Below are 19,911 nucleotides of genomic sequence, written 5' to 3'. Positions count from 1 at the left end.
TCTTATCAAGAGTGGGCTTTTATTTTTTTTCCTTTTTTGGAATTTTTTTAAACCTTAAGGTTCCCTTCCAGCAGCAAATGGGTGCCAAGGAAAGAGACCAACAAAAGAATCCAAATGCTCCCTCCCGCCGCCTAATCAACACATTCCAAGCACAAATTAAGAAATGCAAACTAAACCAAAAAATATATATATATTTGTATATATAATTTGTCTTTTTCTCTCCGGGTTGCACCCCACCCTGCTCCGCCTCCAATGACGGCTGGGGTTCTGTGGCTCTCTTCAGTAAGGGGGCAGCAGGGCACACGCACACACACAGGTGGTTGGAAAAGGAGGAGGAGGAGCGTCGCTTGGTTCCACTCCCTCCCGTTGCTCCCCAAGTCTGACAGTAGAAAAATATGGCAGCTGGAGCCACCCTTATGCCAGGCCAAAGCCTTCTGAGCATTCCTGGATGGCCAGTAGCAGCATGTGACGCAGTTTCTCATAGCTTTCATAGGCAGGGAGGTCCAGCTGGTTGAAACTGGTGGAAGAAAACAGTAATTAAATGAGGGAAGGCAGGGAACATGCAATCACCTATACACGGTCTGCTTGCAATATGTTTGGCAATAATTCCCACCAGGGATCTGCACTCCCCTCTTTGAAAATTCCATTCATATCCATATATCACCAATCCTTCCTTCATTTGTTTTTTTTTTCTCCTTCACCCTCACAGCAGACCTAGGTGTGAGATTAACTAAAATGGTCTAAAAATCCCCCAGAAAATAATTAAAACCTCCCCCAGGTATTTCAGTAATAGTGTTGCTTAAGTAGCTATGTCACCAGTAGGATTGGGCAGCATAGAAATAAACATAAATAAATAAAATAAAATAAAATAATGGGATAAGTATAAATATACAAAAGAGTCACAGAAAAAATTCCAGATCTTGCAGAAGTTGATTAATGGCTTGGATTCTGTCACAATGCTAGATGGGAGTTATTGCAGAGGGAAGCAGTTTAAAAGAAAAAAAGACCTGGGAGCATTCTTCTGAGAAATGAACACATCTCAATAATGGATTTTATCCAACGCTCCCATTTGCCCCTTACCACGTGTGAGCAGAAGGCAGTCTGTCCGTTGAACGGTCATCTCTGTGGATCTGAAATTTCTGGATACCATTCATACCCTCCAGGGCAGCAAAGCCCTGCAAGGGCACCTTGGATGTGCCAGTGACGAACTGCAGGAACTTTGCTCTGTCAGCCTGGTCAAAGGAACGCAGGGCTCGCCAGAACCACTGGATCTACAGGGAACAAAGGAAGAAGTGGAGTGCAATGTCAGGAGTCCTGTTTTTGTTCAAAAATTTTGAAAAAAAGTTAGGCCCTCCGGAAAGAAATGGAGATAGACAGACAGACAGACAGACAGACAGACAGACAGACAGACAGACAGACAGACAGAGATGATAGATAGATATAGAAGATAGATAGATGATAGATAGATGATAGATAGATATAGAAGATAGATAAATGATAGATAGATAGATAGATAGATATAGAAGATAGATAATGATAGATATAGAAGATAGATAGATAGATAGATAGATAGATAGATAGATAGATAGATAGATAGATAGATAGATAGATATAGAAGATGGATGGATGGATGATAGGGACAATTTAGTCCCAGAAAGGGACCCTTTTCAATGAGGCTTTTGTAGCAGTATAATGGATTCTGAAAAATGTCAACACCACAACCATCCCTCAGATGTTAACATTACTTCTTTAGATGAAAGATAAGCAGGCACCTGCCCGGAACTGAAAGTCTAACCTGGATGGAGTTGGCCTGATACTTGTGATACTCTGTATTGGATTTTAGGTCATCAATATCAATGGTAGGTAGCCCCGATATTAGAAGCTCCAGCTCCTGTTCAGTGAAGATGGAGATTAGGCGCTTGGGGATAATCTCATAGAAGCCCTCCAAAAAGGCAGCCAGCTGCTTGCGGATTGCCCCTGCCAGAAGAAAACAGGATGCTTCGTTGGAAAAAAAATCTTTAATTAATCCCTAATTCTCCTTAGAATACCATCTATAAATGAACTATTTTCCATGTTGGCTCTGTGTTCAATTTTCTCTATAAAGTTTACCATCTGTCATTGAGTTGGTTGGGCATAGAAGTTTCAAAAAGCCCAAGAACCAATACATGGGTTGGACCCTGCCCCAGACCCATTGTGTCCTGACGCACCTGTCATTCTCATCTGACACACCAAGTGCACGTATTCCTTCTTGTTTTCTTCAGTCACAAGAATGTTGGCCCCGTTGGGCTTGAGATCGCGTACCTCACATACACCAAATTCTTGAACCTATTTGGCAGGGCGAAGGGGGTGGGGAGAAGGAAAGGGCATCAAAGGAGTGCTAAAAAGTTTGAACCAGAGAATAGGACAAATCTACCACTTTAACATGGGGTTACCTCAGTACTGAAGGTGAGATCATAGCCCAATGTGGAGACATCATTCTCCAAGAGATACACCAGTCCTTGGTAGAAATGGTAATCCTCGCTCTCCATATCTGTGTACCTGCAGGCAACTGGCTGGATTAGAAACAGCTTCCAGAAAGGAAAGATCAGGAGATCTTTAAGAGTCTTAAAGCAAATACATTACTTACCTGACTGATTTGCCCAGGATATGCTTGTAGAAGGAACGGGTGAAGTAGCACTCTAGTAACCGATTGTCATATACTGCCTTTGCCACAATGCGCCCGACAAACTTGAAGTAACTCAGGTGGTTGGGGTTACAGTGAGACGAAGGATTGATGGTGTAGGTAACCCGATCACCGGGCGATGTGCGGAAAAGCGCATACATGGGGTTAAACATCTCCCGTGAAATTATCATGTACCACTCACGTAACAAGCCACCGGCATCCTGGCCCTCTTCTCCTTCAAATACTATGTACCTAGTGGAAGGAAGATAGTAAACATACATGATAGCAACTGTCAAAGGCAGCGAGATATTAAAGCTGCCAAATTCGATCTTATGTCTTTTGTTTAAGGGAAAATTTAAATATAAACATAGAAGATTGACGGCAGAAAAAGACCTCATGGTCCATCTAGTCTGCCCTTATACTATTTTCTGTATTTTATCTTAGGATGGATATATGTTTATCCCAGGCATGTTTACATTCAGTTACTGTGGATTTCCCAACCACGTCTGCTGGAAATTTGTTCCAAGCATCTACTACTCTTTCAATAAAATAATGTTTTCTCACGTTGCTTCTGATCTTTCCCCCAACTAACTTCAGATTGTGCCCCCTTGTTCTTGTGTTCACTTTCCTATTAAAAACACTTCCCTCCTGAACCTTATTTAACCCTTTTTACACATTTAAACTACACATTTATTATATATGACATTGTTTTCTGAGTATCAGGATTCAAAAATGACAAGGAATGACAACTAATAATAATTTGTGTGCCATGACACCAATGTCACCACAGGCTGTAGCAAAATTTCAGCAACTGGACATTATCTACGGAGTCTACGGAGAGGGGCGGCATACAAATCTAATAAATTGAATTGAATTGAATATTGCTTACAGCCTATTTTTCATTTCTTCAGGTGATTTGCGATGCAATTCCCGGTAAGAATCTTCAAAGACATGATCTCGACGCACATGCACAGCCATATCTTCTTTCCTCAGCCCTTCATCCAATCTTTCCAATTCTTGCCGGAAATACCTGCAAAGCGAGATTGAGGATGCAGCATTGCTGTGTCACTGGGTGGTCTTCATGACAATGACCACAGAAAACTGAAAATAACTTCACAGCAGTCTGCCAGAGGGTTAAAACATTTTTACTTATAGTTCCCACAACAAAATCACAGCCTACCAAGTTACTACTACTTATTTTGCACTCATCCCAACGACTAGGGTAATTAAAAACATCAAGAATATTCAAAAGCAAAAGGAAATTAAGGTGTTCCAATGTGGAACAATCTGTTCTAGTGCTCAAAGGTGAAGCCATGCTTCCACTCCCTACCGCTGCCTTACTTTTAAAGAAGGAACCCCGTGTTATTTGAAACCTACTTCCGTTTGACATCAAAGTCCAGAACACGTATGTAATCAACAAGGACCGCAAAAGGGCCATCAGCCAGGTGGGTAGTGGACTGGCGCAGGATCTGGTTCAGCACAGTCCGATGAGTTTCTGCAAGTTGAGAGAGGTAATGATAAAAACACAGTCTTCCCATCTAGCAACTGATTTTTCAAGATACCAGAATATCTTCTGCCCCAAAGTTTAGCCCAATTAACCATATGGTGCCAGTCATGATTTATCCTTTATATTCTATCCCTTATGAATTCTCTTGTAACATTTCTGGCACTCTCATAAAAGAGTTCCTTTCAGTTCTCTTGACTTAAGTCTGGTGTGCCTTCATTTGAGTTTACCTGCAAAACGGAGGAATTTCTGGGTATCCGGGGGAAGGCTGGAGGAGATATGCATGGATGAAGGCTCACGGGAGAAAAAGGGGTCCAGGGAAGAGGGTGTTGCTGGTGTCAGTGGGGCAGGTGAAAGTGGTGGGGGTTCATCCTTGATATGAGCCAACTGACTTTCCCGAGTGTCGCGTACTGGTGGCTTGCTTTCTCGCTCTGTCGCATGCACCAAAAAGAAGGCCTCTACTGCAGGCTGTAGCACTGTAAGAGAAAAGAAGAAGAAGAAATTAAAAAATAAGTGCTAAGAGGAAATGAGGGCTAAGCTAGATGGACATATACAAGCAGCCCCGGAACCTTACCAAGCACAGCGTGTTGGTCGTGGGATTCTTCCAGCTCTTTCAGACACTCGCCCAACATGTCCCACAATTCATCCAGACTAAGCTGCTCACTGAGCAAAGGGAGATCTGGAGGGCGCTCTTCTTTCTCCTTCTCACCCTGCTGGGACCCTTCCAACACTGTAGAAACAAGAAAGCAGAGTCCAGAGAGACCACGCCTAAAAAAGCCATCTCCCCACCCTACTTCAGTTACTGGTAGATATGTGACATGCAGTGTGTTTGTCCAAAAATACGAGAACACCAAACAATGGCTAAGTCAGGAGAAAATGGCAATTAAATGATTGATTATTACCTAGCGGAAAAAATAATTATATTTTCTGTGGCTAAGGAAAATAATGGTGTCACAGGAGGCCACTGCAGCAAACTGGGAAGCGTTTACTGCCAACATCAGAAGGAAATCATTTCTCAATTTTTGCCGATTTCAGAGAATTCAGGGCAGTGCAAATAAGGATCATGTATGGATTTCCCATTGCTAGCATTCTAAGATTTAACTGCTTTCCCATATTAATGGCAGCCATTGATTAATCTCTCAAGCTCAGGATACTAACCAACTGACTGGGTGTCTTGTGTGGTGGGTGATGGCTGATCCACATCCATTGGGGATTCATCTCTCCTTACAGATCCCTCTGCTTGGTTTGACTCGGACTGAAGAGAAGAGAAACATACCAGTAAATGCTGCAGTCTTCTAGAAGTACTGGAGAAGTAAGTGCTGGGAGATTAGCCCAATCACTTTCCCAAGAAAGGGTAGAAAATGGAATCACACTGAACTGTACATGGTAGCGCTACCAATTTGCCCACCCACCCACCCGCTACAGACTAAAAGAGGTTAAGCATGCTACTGCACACAAGCTAAAATTTGCAGGAAGAAAATTAAACAAAAAGGCATTCCTACAAAAGTAGAGGACAGAAAAAAGCAAGAAGCGTGAGATGCATGAAGGCTGATCTTTTATAGGTTTTGCATGCACTCGAATGAGAAATTCTATAAAAGCAAAGAACAGCAGTGGGGGGAGGGGGGTGTCTATCATCCAGGCCTTTCCTGCAGGAGAGAACTTATAAATTGAAGTTACACATTGTACTAAAGCAGCTGGACTTCGATATATTGTTGATTCTATCTACTGTTTATCTAACAAGAGACATAAACAATAATCTTATGCTAATCATGGCTTGATTAGTAGACCTGGTTATACTGAAAAAAATCCAGTGTGTGAGGCTCTTCTCTTTCTTCAATTATAACGTAGCTAGCTGGAGAACCTGTGAAACTGGATAATGAGGGTCTCGAAGATGAACTATCGGTAGAGAGTGGGCCAAGGAGTTCACACATTTGGTATCATCAGCTATTATTATGTACACAAGTAAAGGATGTATTCAACTAATGCTAGGTTGTGCCTTATGCATGGTATGTAGTAAATTATTTCGAGCTGCTAAAATTCAAAAATAAATGCAGCTGTATCTGTGAAAGGCAGCAAAAGACAACGATAAGGAGTTGATGCACAAGCCTTCAGAGTTTGGACTTTGGACTCCACTCAATGAAGGTGATGTTCTAATCTAGGTTGCACAGCTGCTGCAAATAAAAACTCAACTGTATTCCCCAACCTCCAGTAAACAAAATCAAGGCTGGATCTAAATTGAATTAGCACTACCACGGATGTCAGCTCATTCATAGCAAAGCACTTCAGTCCAAGTGCTTTGAGGTTTGGAAAAGAGAGTAAGGTTGAAGAGTAGAGAAAGGTAAGCCACAACCATGGTTATCGATCATATATATATTCAACTAATACCTTTAGCAGTTTTGAATATTCTGCTATTCTGTTAAATCTTAGAACATGTCAGTAAACTTGAGTGCTTCTGAAGCATTTCATTTTGTGTGATGCCAGATGAGACCAAATCAGAGATTCCTGCTTTTTTGCACCTTTGCCAAAATGGGGCTAGCTTTATTATTCTTATTATTATTTTGAGATTTAATAAATTCAACAAAGAAAAAAGCAAAAATGGAAAATGTGTCAAACTGATCTCGTCCATAAGTGCTGTATTTCTAATTTTCAGCCAATATTCTTAGATATTAAGAACATTGCTGGGATTTCAAAATAATTATTTTCTTCCAATCCTGCCAAAGCTATTTGCCACCTGAGTTGTAGAGCTCCCTCATATTGCTTTGGCAAATAGTCCAACCTTCCCTACTCTGAGCAGGCCAAGCAAGGAAAGTGATGTGATTATATTCTCAAGTTTCACTCTAGTATAGAAATAAGTGAGTATGATTAATTTATTCAAAGCAAGAAAGAACAAGCTCTATCGTAGTGGAATGATTTGAGAAAGAGAGGATCTGGCATTTATTTGTATTGTCACCTTTCTACAAAGAAAGATCTCTCAACACTCAAGAAAAGGTAAATAAGTTACAGTTAGCAAAAACTATGTCTAAAGCCACCAAAAGGCTAGAGACCTGCCCACTTAGAAAAAAGAACACGAAATACATGTCGAGACAGTTAAGAGTACAAAATGATTGTACATGAATGAAAAACTCTAAGGATACAATTTGTTAAGACATTCTGGAAATACTTTTGAAGCAAGAACTCTCAGTCAACTCTAAAGAGGGAGAGAGAGAGGGAGAGATCCAACCAGCTACAAAGAGCAATGCTTCTAAATTAACCTGCTCCTAAACTAGCCTGTTGCTGCAAGCCTCCTCTCTCAGAAGTAGATCTCTGTGGTTAGGTGATGAAGCTCTCTCCTGCACAAAGAGGCTCTGATGACCAGAGCAGATAACCATAAAGGAGAAATGATGAGAAAAAAAGAATGAAAAAAGGAGTTTCAAATAAACAAAATGAGTGGCCTACAAGCGCCACAGGCACCATGCTAACCGTTGTTGCTTGCTGCTGCCTCCGGGCCCTCTGACCCTCACGTACCATTTGTATAATGGCGTCAGCCTCAGCCTCCAGCTGCCGAACAGCGGCCTGGATGCTGCTAACTGAGCCCAGACCGGAAGTACCTACACACACACACAAAAGAGAGAAAAAATGAAGAACTAGTCCCGTCTACTGGGATCCAGCCCAATTTCAGCTTTGGGCTTGGGGACTCTTTGAGTGGCAGATGCAACCTCAGGATCTGCCTGGACTGACCCCCTGCCCAACATACCTAGCCTGCCTGTCTGTTTTGCCTTTTTGTTGGCCCGGCGTGTGTCATCCCGCAATTGGATGATGACCTGCAGCACCCTTAAGAAGAACTTTTGTGTGGAGGTTTTAGAGGTCAGCATAGACATTGAGGGTAGCTGGAGTTCCCGTCCACCCAGGGGACGTTTCTGCGAGGCCACGATCACCACGTTTTCAGCAATGTCAAACCTGTGAAGAGGACAAAGGATTGGAAAGGGCACAGATCAGTGGAGTACACTCAACCCGAGGAGAGAAGGATCAGCTGAGAGGAGACTTACCGACTCTGCATTTTGCCTTTCAATTTGGTGGTCTGAGGCTGCTCTTCTGGGAGCCCATCTGGTGACAGAGATTCACACTGCGCTCGGCGCTGCTGCTCTAAATTGTATTCTCGCAGCTCTGCCAACAGTGTACCTGGAAAGAGAGAATTCGGGGGCTGAAACTGTTCATGCTGCCTCAGGAGAATATCCCCTATGGTCATCTTTGCTGTAGAAAAGTATGCAAGACTGGGAACTGTATCAGACAGGATTAAAAGATCTGCAGACAATTATAACCAACATAAAAACCAAGACAACAATAAGCCTGCCTGAAGAGAGAACACTTGTGTCAGGGAACAGAAAGTTAATAGTGAAAAGGATTCACCAACCTTCCCGGGACAGGCAATTCCACAACTGGGGTGCTGCTGTTAAAAATGTTCCTATTACATGTCAAAAATAACTGAGCATAAGGCAAAACTAGAACCCACAGACAATCTCTACCACATTAGAAGGAGTGGCTGAGAAGGATATTGGTGATCCTAGATATAAACCATTTTTGGCTCCCACAGGTAATATCTTCAAAGATATTTCTGATCAACTGTACTACTGGATTATGACTGACTGACTGACTGACTGACTGACTTACTTACTTGCTGCCCTTCTCAACCGACTCAGGGCGGCAATGGGAAGACTCCCAAGGAACAGCTCCTCTAAGGTGTGTATCATTTCAGTAAGGTTTGGTGTCACCAAAAATTGAATTGACCTATTGGGCCTCCAGAAATAAATCTAGATCCATAAACCACAAGCAATCATAGTTCTATTTGAAGAAGTGATCCTTTTTTTAAAAACCACCAGTCCAGAGGAACAGCTTCCTAATAGTAGCCCACACAGGTAGTTCTCCCTGGCCAAGTCCATGGCTAGGTGCTGTGGTTATTAAGTAAAACTTCATATCATTTGAGACGGAGATGCTGCAATGGTTGTAAATGTGAGGACTGGCCACAAAACTATTTTTCCCAAAAAAGTTGTAAAATCAGATGGTGACTAAGCAAGGCAAGGGCTAACCGCAGAGTGCAGTTCCCTGTACTGAGGAAGTTCCAAGAGGATTATCTCAGTTTACAGCAAAGAAGAAAAAAGCTTTGGAAACAATCCTGGCTGCAAGAAGAGACTGCTTTAAATATTGGCTACAATGTATTCTCAAATGTGACTTTAAAATTGCACATCAGGAGCACAGCATTGCTTCTTTCAAAGAAGTCCCTTTTTCTAATTTCAACTCTGGATTGCGACAATCAAAGGAAAAGACAAGACATGGGTTAATCTACAGTGCTTCCATTACAGGTATTTTACCTATTTGTTTGCAAAGAGTGTAACCCAGTTGCCGGGCCCCGTTAAGCAGCAGCTTCAGTACAGTGTCACGTGTGGTTGGGTCACCTCGCGACAGTTGCAAGAGAACATTGGCAGCATCTTCCAGACCTTCTTCAGAGCAAGAGTGAGATGTCAACACCTGGCAGAGGAAAAGAGAGTTTTGTTGTAGAGTTAGACGTTTTGGCCTGTACCCCCACCTCTTTGATATGTTATGTGGGGCCACTCCCATCACTCTTTTGTCACTTACCTCCACGGACAGTTGAAGCTGGTTTTCCGTTAAGCCTGAAGCTGCCATTTTGCTATCAGCCACACCTCCTCCTCCTTCGCCCACCTTGGCTGGAGATTTGCTTGGTTTTGCAATAGCTGCAAAGAGACAGAAAAACTGCATGTAAAATCCATGTCACCTTGGAATTGAACTTCAGTATTTGCATGACCCCACAACCGAGGAATTGAAATCTTCTATACTTTATGTGCAAGCCTCTCCTGAACTTTTTTCCCCTGACAATTCTATTTTAGGAGCCCTCAACATACTGTAGAAACCAATAAAATAGAGATCCCTTCCACCACTATATTTTTCCCAGTCCAGCCCAGTTTGGTAATAGATTCAAGTAAAACAGTAAAGGTAGCAAATGGAGAACGGAAAGGCCCCAGTTCAGGTCTCTATTCAACTGTGAAATTCACAGTGACTTTGGACAAGTCATTAACTCTTAGTCCACCCTACTTCACACAATAATTATTATTTGGATACATGAGAAGCCCCCCCCCCCAGGTTTACCTTGAGCTTTTAGGAAATATATAGGACATAATCATATTTATAGAAATTCTGTGAAATCACAATATAGATTTAACAGAGTACTTCTACTGCAGCTTTCAGCTTGAAAAACTTCAGCTCACTATTCTCTTAAAATATTGTTAACTTTCATGATGTCTATACTGATATATTTGAAACCAAATGGCTATGTCCAACAAAGTTTTAGAAATCAGAGTATGACTGAATAAACAAAACAGTACGGGATTTGAGGCATCAGCTAAAATAATCTCTCCCACCACCCAGAAAATAGCATTCTTGTGACAGTTTTAATATAAAAGATATTTCAGCCTCATTTTAATCAAGATAAGCAGCTGACATGCCACCTCTGTTACAGGAGGATAAGGACAGAAGAGACACACTGCTGATGAAGGAGAGATAATGGATTAACTGAAACACCAACCCCCTAAGTGCAATGAAACAAAGTTCAGCAATTTAGAGAACATGTTTCAAAAGTAGCTGCATCCAAAACACTTTGGTTATAAGCGAGGCAACCTTATACTTTTATCTCCAAGTAAAGGGGTAATAAGATTTGTTGTCCTTCAACAATTCAAGGAAGATCTAGCTAAAATATTGTCTACTATGGTTAAGACAGGTGTACTGTAAATTAAGCATGAGAAACTGAGGACCATTTCATTGCCAACTGATATTATTTTTCAAGTTTGGTGCATATAATGAGGCTAGATTAGAATATGCAGCATTCTTCACAGTCCAACTTTGGATCAATACAGTCTTGCAAAAATAATGGTTATCCTCACTCTAAGCTGATTAATCAATCTTCTTAAGAAACTCCAGTCCATCTTAACCATGGACTTCAGCCTGGAGATTGTAAAGGCTCCTCTCTCAAATGACGCCAGAAACCTTGAATCTTGCCTAAGATTAGCAGTGATTCCAGATTATGCATCTTGAATACAATCCTTGTTTGGAAAGATAACACCCTCAATAATAGCCCAGAAAAACCAAGGACCAAAACTTCTGAACGTAAGTATTAAAGAGGCATTTCCAAAAGTATTAAAGCAAAAAACTGTTAGCAAAATATCAATAGTATCATTTCTCTGCAAAAAGATATCTGTATTTTGTTGGCTTGTTTGTTGTGTTTTTGATATTTTTGAGATTACACAATGTACTGCAATTTTGGGGGCCTTTTGTCTATGGAGATTCTGTGCTAATTGGTCTGCTAAGTCCTCCCCACCTAAGGAGTGGGGAGAAGGATTGTACACTCCATTCTTGGATATATTGATATATTGCTGCATTTTGCTACAGAGGAAGGGTGGACCTGCTAGTTTAGTTGCTGAGGTTATTCTGTTCTTTAAGCAGGTCAAATGTCAAAATACATGTTAATATGCTAAGCGAAGGTGTGTACATGGCTCATTACTTTTTATATATATTTAGGATATAAACATAATTGATACTTAGGATGTAATTGCTGATAACCAGGAAAGGAACAATTTTTGTGAATGTGTTTCCTAGAATGCGGCTAATTTCCTGGGCTCTGAATCTACCAGACAAAACGTCTATTTTAGGGTGGTTCTTTTCCATTCTCTCCTATGCTTAAAAACTGAAAACAAATATCTTCATTTTTGTTTTTGAGCTAGCATATTTCATTTATTGCATTTGATTTTGCTTGTGTGTGTGTGAAAGCAAAAAAACATGCCAAAATACGGTTGTGCCTGCATTGGATTGTTACATGTTGTTTTTAACATTGTTGTTAGCCGCCCCGAGTCTGTGGAGAGGGGCGGCATACAAATCCAATAAATAATAATAATAATAATAATAATAATAATAATAATAATAATCTCCACACTCGATTCTGCTACCTGCACAGGTGCAGTAGCAGAATTGCACTGGACTCTGCTAGCACTCAGAGCCACAGGGGCGAGCACACATCACTGTTCCACCTTAGCAGCCCACCTTTGGGTCCACTGTATTCTAAATATCATGGCCATGTGATTTTGCCTTTCTGGTCACTGGGAAGATTCCTAGTAGCTGAGTGAGGCCTAAAGTATCTCTTATAATCCCTGCAGAATTAGATTTAGGTTTCCCTTCCTTTCCCCTCCCCTCCCCCAATGAGAGGACTTACTGGACACAACAGCTGGAACGGTTGACGTGGTGGTTACTGTGGTAGCCGCCCCAGAAGCGGCGATCGAAGCGGCAGTTGCAGCTAAAGCTGCCGCTGCCAAGGCAGAAGCAGGCACCGGTACCGGTACCGGGAGGGGGGTAGGAGCCGGGGCAGTAGTGGGAGCAGGGGTAGGGGCGGGAGCTGGGGTGCTGGCTGCATTAGGAACAACGTAACTGGTTGCCCCCTCAGCCGCATTCTTGTTCTCAGGAAGAGCAATGGAGATGAGAGACAGCAAGCGCAGCAGCTTTTCAGTCAGCAGAGAGCTCCGTCTGATCACCGGGTGCGACAGCATGTTCATCAGCTGGCCCAGCGGAGAGGCCTCCAAGCTGTAGGGGGAGCTCTCCCCTTCTGAGCCAGCACTCACAGGCACAGATTTGATGGAGTTCTTGCCCTTGCGGCTTACATTCATGTTATCCAGTTTGACCAACAAGTCCCAGAAGTCCGTGGAGATGCCACTTGTGCCCATTTGACCTGGGCAAGGACTGCTTGACTGCTTATTACCACGCTCCCGCTCATTTTCACAGTTGGTCTCTTTGGTCCGCTGCTGTGTGAAGTGGCTGGGAAACACCTGGAAAGGTGGGGGAAAGGAAAGGAGAGGAATTACATCTCTTTCTGGGATTTCGGAATCCATGCTGGCAGCCCACATTCCATTTAAAAAGTTTACTAGTTGTTCCCTTCTGGTTTCACATTGTAACAATGTCTCTTTCTCAATTTAACTAACCCCCTTACCCCCCAAAGTCCCGACATGCATATGCCAGCTTCTAGGGTTAGATTCTCTAGGTTTTGGGACAGAAATGAATACCCCCAAAAGGAATAAAATGAAACCTTGGGGTCCTATAATAGTAATTCTTTAATAAACAAATAAATTAATTAAAATAAACCCGGAGATCCTATAAATATAATAAATGAATAATATAATAAAAAAAGCAATTAACTGCCTTAAAGATCAGTTGGATTCTTTCAAATCCAGAACCTTAAGAGCCTGACCAGGCAGAACCTTAGTCTGTGTTGGAGGAATTAAGGCAGTGCTTCTCAATTATTTTCTCAATTATTGAGTGCTTCTCAATTACACGCCCCCTTAGGAAGAAGTAAACATTTCGTGCCCCCTCAACTCTCTGCTGCAACTGTAAATAATATTGCGTCCCACCTCGCCCAATCTACTATCCCCAAATTGGACCTCACTGCAAGTATGACTGTATCTACCCTTGCATCTTCTTTAAATCTGTGATTTGCTTACTTTTTAAAAAACATACTTAAAATACAAAGTTTTACATCTTTCACACACTTTTGTTATTTGTTATTCCAGCTGAAGATTTATGAGTAATAAATATATTGAATTTGTAACGGTAGTATCTGTGTATGTAACTAGCAGCACAGAACACAAAATATACCACTAGAAAACGAGTACACAATATCTGTTTACAGCTTATTGTCAATGGTATCTAACAAAAAGGAATGGACAGCATTGAACAGTTGCCACTCCAAGTAGAGATCAAACTCGGCATACCCACTTCTAAAGACTAATTTTCAAATGCTAGCATTAATATTAATAAGCATTCTTGCTCCTTGCCTAGAAAAGCGGTAGTATTTCTTACCCTGTAGTAACCCGGAAGAATACTGATTAATTGCAGCTCCTTTTGGATAGACATAAAGCAAATATACAACAAACCTTCATTCATTTTAAATAAACGCTGAATGCAACTGGTAATATAAGGAAGAGTCATAAAAATGGTGCTCTGCAGAACCACAATGTTTTTTAGTGGGCAGGTCTGGAACTGGGGTAAGCCTTCCTACTGGAAAGACTTAAGCATCGATATCCTGAAACTGTAGCGGGTAGGTGGAGAAACCACTCCAGGGTAACTTCTACCACTGAAGGGAAAAAGCTATACATTCCACATATTTTACGTTTAAATTCATACCAATGTTGATAAAAGAAGTGGGATCAGAAAAGACTACAGTATTTTCGTATTTCTAGTGTGGCACATGGACTTTGGGGGACAGAGTTAATGCACTGTAGCAGACTGCAAACGCAATTCTGGCCACATCAATTCACAATGAAGACAACAATTTTGACAGACAATCACTGGGTTAATGTCTTCATAACAAGCACAAGGGAGAAGTACATTTACTCATATTTCATTCCTCAAGCCTAAGAATTAAAAAAGCAGCTTGGAAATACTGAAATGAATACAATTTCACTCTTCCCCGTTAAAATTAGTTGTTGCTTCTACATTGTTTTAAAAAAAGTGTTTATGCTGGTTCCCTTTGTGGTTTTAGTACACCAATGGACAAGATGGATTTAAATCTTGTAAATAAGATACACTATTATATATATGTATAGTTCTATCGCTCGCTGTTTTCTATTTAGGAACTTGTTGCATTTTCCCCCACATCTATCTTCTTGTGATAATGAGCCTTGTCATTTTGATTCACACATGGAATTAATCTGTTATTTAAGTGCAATATTTCAAACTTTTCTCTAAGACAAACTGGCCTACTTCTTAGAGTATTCCTCAAAATGGGGGGGAGGGAGCTTTTCCTCATCGTATCAAAGGAGTAATACATTAAAAATCTCTTGCCTTCACCTTGGCAAGTTGGATGAGAGTATCAAGTACATGGCGGCAGACCACTGGGGCAGCCTGTGGATGTATGTGAACCGTGGAACCAGCAGCAGCATGCTTCTCTGTGTGCTTACGGCCTCCTGCTCGTTGGATCTGGAAGATGTTGGTTCTACAACCCAGAGCTGCATCCATGGAAACTGAGAGCCAAGAAAGTTGCCCTGAGCTTTTGGACTCCATTTTATGCAGTAGGTCAAGTGGCCGGCTGTCCGGACCACAGCCTTTGGCTGCCCTTTTGCCTTTGTCATCTGGTGTCACAGTCCCTTTGGGTGTTTCCACACACAGTTCGCTCTCACTGCTGCGCTGCAGGATGGAAAGAAGGCTCCGAATCACCCAGTTTCGTGTCTGTGCATGATAACAAAGATTCCGCAACACCCGATGAAGCCGGCTTGTGTTCAGCTTTGGCTCGTCTACGAAAAGCAGGACCAACAGACAGGACAAGGCCTCATGGTCGAGTAGAAGGCGTCCACGCAAACGCAGCAGACTGTCTACATTGCTGCCTGATGGTCTAAGAAGCAACAATAGAAAATATCATACCATATTCCATAAATAAAAGACAATTCTATAAAGCATCCCAAAGAAAGCAACTTTCTAGCAAAGAGAGCCTCATTTAGTAGACGCGGGCTTTTTATGTCATAACTTCAACAAGTTGGAACGTTCTCTTTTATTATCAATGTTCATTCCCTCTGTTAACCTGACTGAGTTTGAAACCATTAAAGTTTGAAGCAAGTATTGAATCAAATGCTTATCCTCAAGGCTGCTGGTTCTTAAAACTATAGCTCTACTCTTTATTTTCAAACCAATCTAGTCGGTCTTTCAGCTTACATAGATCAAAAGGCAGAACTTTTTGCAATGTCTAGTACAGGCATTTTCTTATTTCTGCAGGCAAAATCATGGCCAGTCCAATTTTTAGATTTCAAATTAAGCTCACCTCCATGTTAATAGCATAGCTACTTTGAAGCAATAATTATAATTTTAGTTTTGCGATTCCAAACAAACCCAGTTTATCACACAGTGTATCCCTTCTCCAGAAAAATCGTGGCCCACTCAATATCTAATACCTGCTGTGGCTGCTGCTACCACCCATCTGGAAGGTACCTCCTCTTTGCACAGCTAAGCGTGTATACTGCACACCTCTGTTTCCACTCAATCGGCTTGTGAAGGCTGCGTAAAGTGAAAAGAGGAGCAAAGTAATTAAATCAAGAGGCTGAGACCCAATAAACCAAACAACAGACGATGACAAAACAGGAAAGGCTTGCCTTACCTGGGCTACGCAAAATAGCAGACAAGGCAGAAGTGCTAGAGTGACCAAAGAGACGCTCGTGCATTAGTTGACGCTGGCGTGCTTCTTGTTCTCGCCTGAGAGCCTGAGCCTCAGCAGCAATATCAGGAGGCATGACTGCCAATACACTATCCTCCATGTCCTCCAGCACACTGCGCCGCAGATCTGATGGCAGCGTTTGAATGAAAGTCACTGGATCCATGGGTGTGTCTGAGCTTGTGCTTTGGGCAAGCTCTCGCCTTTGCTGTTCTGCCCGCTGCTGTGCCAACACCTGGAATAGAAAAAAAGGTTTTGGAAGTTTGAAAACCAACAACTTCCTCATCGCAACGAAACCTTATATGCCAAGTACAGAGTTAGTTTCTACAAGCAAAGCACTTCTTCGACCATATGTCCTCTAAAGCAGCTAAATTTAAAATACCAATTATCCAGTATGAATAAATGAAAGACTGATATGATATTAAGCCTTAAGAGAGGAAGGAGGAAGGCGATCCTGTGCACCAGCTGATTCAGCTAATGAAGTGACTTGCAGGTCACAAAAAAATAATGCTTTTAAAATTAAAATGTCAGAAAAGGTACTATCAAAACTCCTGTTTTTCCTGACATCGTAGACTAACACAGTTTTCCCACAATGTTTGAAAAGCTAACTAAGACAAACCTTATAAATGAAATTATTAATGGAATAATTAATAATTGGAATATCTCTATATTAGTTTCTCAGGAGCATTTTAGCTTGATTCTGATATCATTTCATTAGTATTTTGATTAAAAACAATAAATCTTTATATAGAAAGAGCAAGACCAATTGTGGCTGTCTATTTCATAAATAAGACTCCACGAACTTGGATAAGCATGGAATTCCTTTCCTTGGAGACTTGACAGAAGAGAATTAGTCAAGTTTAAGTTCACAGGAAAAGTAATGGAAGTTTGGATCTAACTTCCACCAAGATTGGTTATCAGTAACTGAGTTTATAAATGCTTAGGCTAGTCCATCATCCAACAAAAATTTAAAAAAATAAAATTAATTAATTAAAAGGAAATAACAACAACAACAACAACTCAAAAAGGTAGACTTAATGGACCACTAGGTCTTTTTCTGCTATTAATTTTTCTATATTTCTAAATATGACTAAAGAGCGATATAGATAAATGCAATCCTATTTTATGCAATGAAATATGGTGGACCACAAGGATGGCTTTAGTTCCTTATGTTTACAAAATGCTTCAATTTTGTGTAATATATATATTATATACAGTATAATATATATATATATATATATATATATATATATATATATATATATATATATATATATATATATATATATAAATATAAATATAAATATAAAAAGTAATATATAGTAATACCTCTTCCTGGATAGCCGGGGGCAAAGCAGCCAAGAACTCAGGACTGACTTCTGTCACACCAGGATTGCCCACTACAGGAGGTGTTGGCGTTGTGGCCGTGGTGGTAGGGGCTGAACGGGCAGGAGGCCGGATACCCAACTGGTTCTGCAGCACTTCGCGTCGAATGTCATCAGGCAAGGCAGCCAAAAAAGATGGGTCGACACCTTCAGGAAGATTTATTCCTGTTGAAAAGGGACATCAGGTACACTTGTTGGTGCTACAGAGAAAACTTAATTATTATAAAACTGGACCGTTATCTTTTTCGCTCCTGTAACATTTACCTGCCAAAGGATCTTCCTCCTCGCTGCTGGTGGAAGGCAGCGGTTCTTCCAAGATACCTCGAGAATCAGCACCAGAAATGGCTACAGCTGAATCTCTGGTGGAGGAGCTCTCAGAGGAGGATGCAGGTGGGGAGCTGAATAGCAGGGAAGAATGGTAATAATTAGTGCAGGGCTAACACAAACAAAACAGGTCACTGGCTTATATGTGATTTCTGGCCCTTACCCATCATCCACCTGCTGGCTGGGATCAGGCTGGCCCTCCCTAGCAGCATGGGCGTTTGGCCCTTGTTGGGTTGCATCAGCTGCTGCCACCACAGTATCTGTGCCTGCCTGTTCCACAGTGCTAGCTCCACCACTCTCTGCCACGCCTTCTTCCAGATTGCATGAAGCCAGGCTGCTGGTGTCCATGGGTGAGCCCTCCAATTGGCTGCTGACAGCAGTCAGGGCATCTGAGTCTTCAGCTCTCTCTGGAGAGAGTGAAGCTGGTGGGAAAAGAAACACAAAGGTTATGGGCAGGGAACTCAAATTTTTTTCACGAAGATTCACAGAAGAACACAGCTCTCTGGGATGTGAAGTCCTTTCCAAGAAATTAGGACAGAATATATTGCTTGAAATACTGGACTGAAAAATCTGTTGTTAATCAAGATTTCTATCACCAGGCTGAACTGAAAGAAGCTATTCTCTTCATTCAACAAAACACCACCACATTTTGGCTGTAATGTACTTTGGAGTGACAGACTGCAGAACTTTCCCGGAAAAACTATCAAAGCAGAAGAGCAACCCAAATAAATTGGCTGAACATTTCAAAATATGAAACCACTCCTCCATAAGAAGACTGAGTTTTTAAAATAAAGAATGTTTAATGTATATTGATATAAATGAATGTATATTGATATAACCAAGACTATGTCACAGTGGGGATTATTACAAAGGCATTAACCTTGTATGTTAAAATTTCATACAAGCATACCCACATATAAACATAAATCCTGGAACATTTGAACAAAGATAAGAAACATGACTGCACAGGTATGTACAAGGTACAGAAAAGGGCAACAGTGGCTGCAGGGTGAAGCCTAAGGCCACTTACTGATGGTGGGGGCAGGTGAAAGTTCCATCTGCGTGGCCTCAGCGTCTGTGCTCAGCCTCCCAGGGCCTGAGTCCTCCTGCTCCACTGGCATCAGCAGTTGCCCAGAAACCTGAGCAGTGGACTGCCCCACCAGCTCCGAAGGGAGCTCTCCTGCCCCTGATGCTTGTTGCTGTTGCTGCTGGGGGCTCTCCAATGTGACCAGAGTCTGCTTAGGGCCAGCCGAGGTGTCTTTGGCGGCAGCTGAGACTGCGGGGTAGCCGTCAGGATGGGTGGCACCATCTGGGAGCCAAGAAAGGGAGGGAAGCTGGCTTAAAACCCAACCTGCTGAGCAGCAGGAGGATTTCAAATGGGGCCTTGGCTTCCCCCCATTTCAGTAAAACAAAGCGCCGAGTTTACACAAAACTAAGTGTATTGAAAAAAAGCAAAACATAATATTGGGTACTTTACCCCACACAGGGAAAGTAGTAAGTTGTATAGTTATCTCTGATTTGGGGCACAAATCCCTACCCCACAACAATACAACTTACTACCTCACCCTGGTAGGAGCAACAAGCACAAAGGTATGTAGTATGAAGGTAAAGTATTATTTCTATTGTTTGCGCCACAGAAAATCCTCCCCCTATCGCTGTACTGATTCTTATAGATTGAAGAGAACACCCTCATTGGAATTTCTCTATTCAAAGCACACAACTGTTGTTTGTAAGATACAATAGCCCACTGCAAACACCCCAACCAAAACCAGCAAAGGAACAACAACAATAACAAAAAAAAAAATTCCCA

General features: G+C 41.7%; 1 protein-coding gene across 18 annotated transcripts in view; it reads right to left on the bottom strand.

Moving 5' to 3' along the window:
- Window positions 1-2: 2 nt before the first annotated feature.
- HUWE1 (HECT, UBA and WWE domain containing E3 ubiquitin protein ligase 1) overlaps window positions 3-19,911 on the bottom strand; it is a 115,538-nt gene continuing 95,629 nt past the window's right edge. For 10 of the 18 annotated variants that reach the window (XM_070741304.1, XM_070741303.1, XM_070741308.1 and 7 more), the window contains 24 exons: window positions 19,132-19,410; window positions 18,265-18,523; window positions 18,042-18,175; window positions 17,722-17,942; window positions 16,339-16,627; window positions 16,136-16,238; window positions 15,036-15,582; window positions 12,418-13,024; window positions 9,777-9,892; window positions 9,512-9,668; window positions 8,192-8,324; window positions 7,900-8,102; window positions 7,626-7,753; window positions 5,325-5,421; window positions 4,741-4,896; window positions 4,397-4,642; window positions 4,040-4,157; window positions 3,552-3,692; window positions 2,627-2,914; window positions 2,433-2,538; window positions 2,208-2,325; window positions 1,796-1,977; window positions 1,081-1,271; window positions 3-517 (listed from right to left, as the gene is read on the bottom strand). In XM_070741304.1, coding sequence (XP_070597405.1) covers window positions 415-517; window positions 1,081-1,271; window positions 1,796-1,977; window positions 2,208-2,325; window positions 2,433-2,538; window positions 2,627-2,914; window positions 3,552-3,692; window positions 4,040-4,157; window positions 4,397-4,642; window positions 4,741-4,896; window positions 5,325-5,421; window positions 7,626-7,753; window positions 7,900-8,102; window positions 8,192-8,324; window positions 9,512-9,668; window positions 9,777-9,892; window positions 12,418-13,024; window positions 15,036-15,582; window positions 16,136-16,238; window positions 16,339-16,627; window positions 17,722-17,942; window positions 18,042-18,175; window positions 18,265-18,523; window positions 19,132-19,410 — 4,922 coding nt within the window. In that variant the 3' untranslated portion in view covers window positions 3-414. The remainder of the gene's footprint in view (window positions 518-1,080; window positions 1,272-1,795; window positions 1,978-2,207; window positions 2,326-2,432; window positions 2,539-2,626; window positions 2,915-3,551; window positions 3,693-4,039; window positions 4,158-4,396; window positions 4,643-4,740; window positions 4,897-5,324; window positions 5,422-7,625; window positions 7,754-7,899; window positions 8,103-8,191; window positions 8,325-9,511; window positions 9,669-9,776; window positions 9,893-12,417; window positions 13,025-15,035; window positions 15,583-16,135; window positions 16,239-16,338; window positions 16,628-17,721; window positions 17,943-18,041; window positions 18,176-18,264; window positions 18,524-19,131; window positions 19,411-19,911) is intronic. The other 8 variants (XM_070741306.1, XM_070741315.1, XM_070741300.1 and 5 more) reach the window with 5 other exon arrangements.

The sequence above is a fragment of the Erythrolamprus reginae genome, chromosome 2 (assembly GCF_031021105.1).
Source record: "Erythrolamprus reginae isolate rEryReg1 chromosome 2, rEryReg1.hap1, whole genome shotgun sequence".
Taxonomy (NCBI): domain Eukaryota; kingdom Metazoa; phylum Chordata; class Lepidosauria; order Squamata; family Dipsadidae; genus Erythrolamprus; species Erythrolamprus reginae.
Note: the sequence above shows the minus strand (reverse complement) of the source record. Positions and strands in the feature narration are given on the sequence as shown.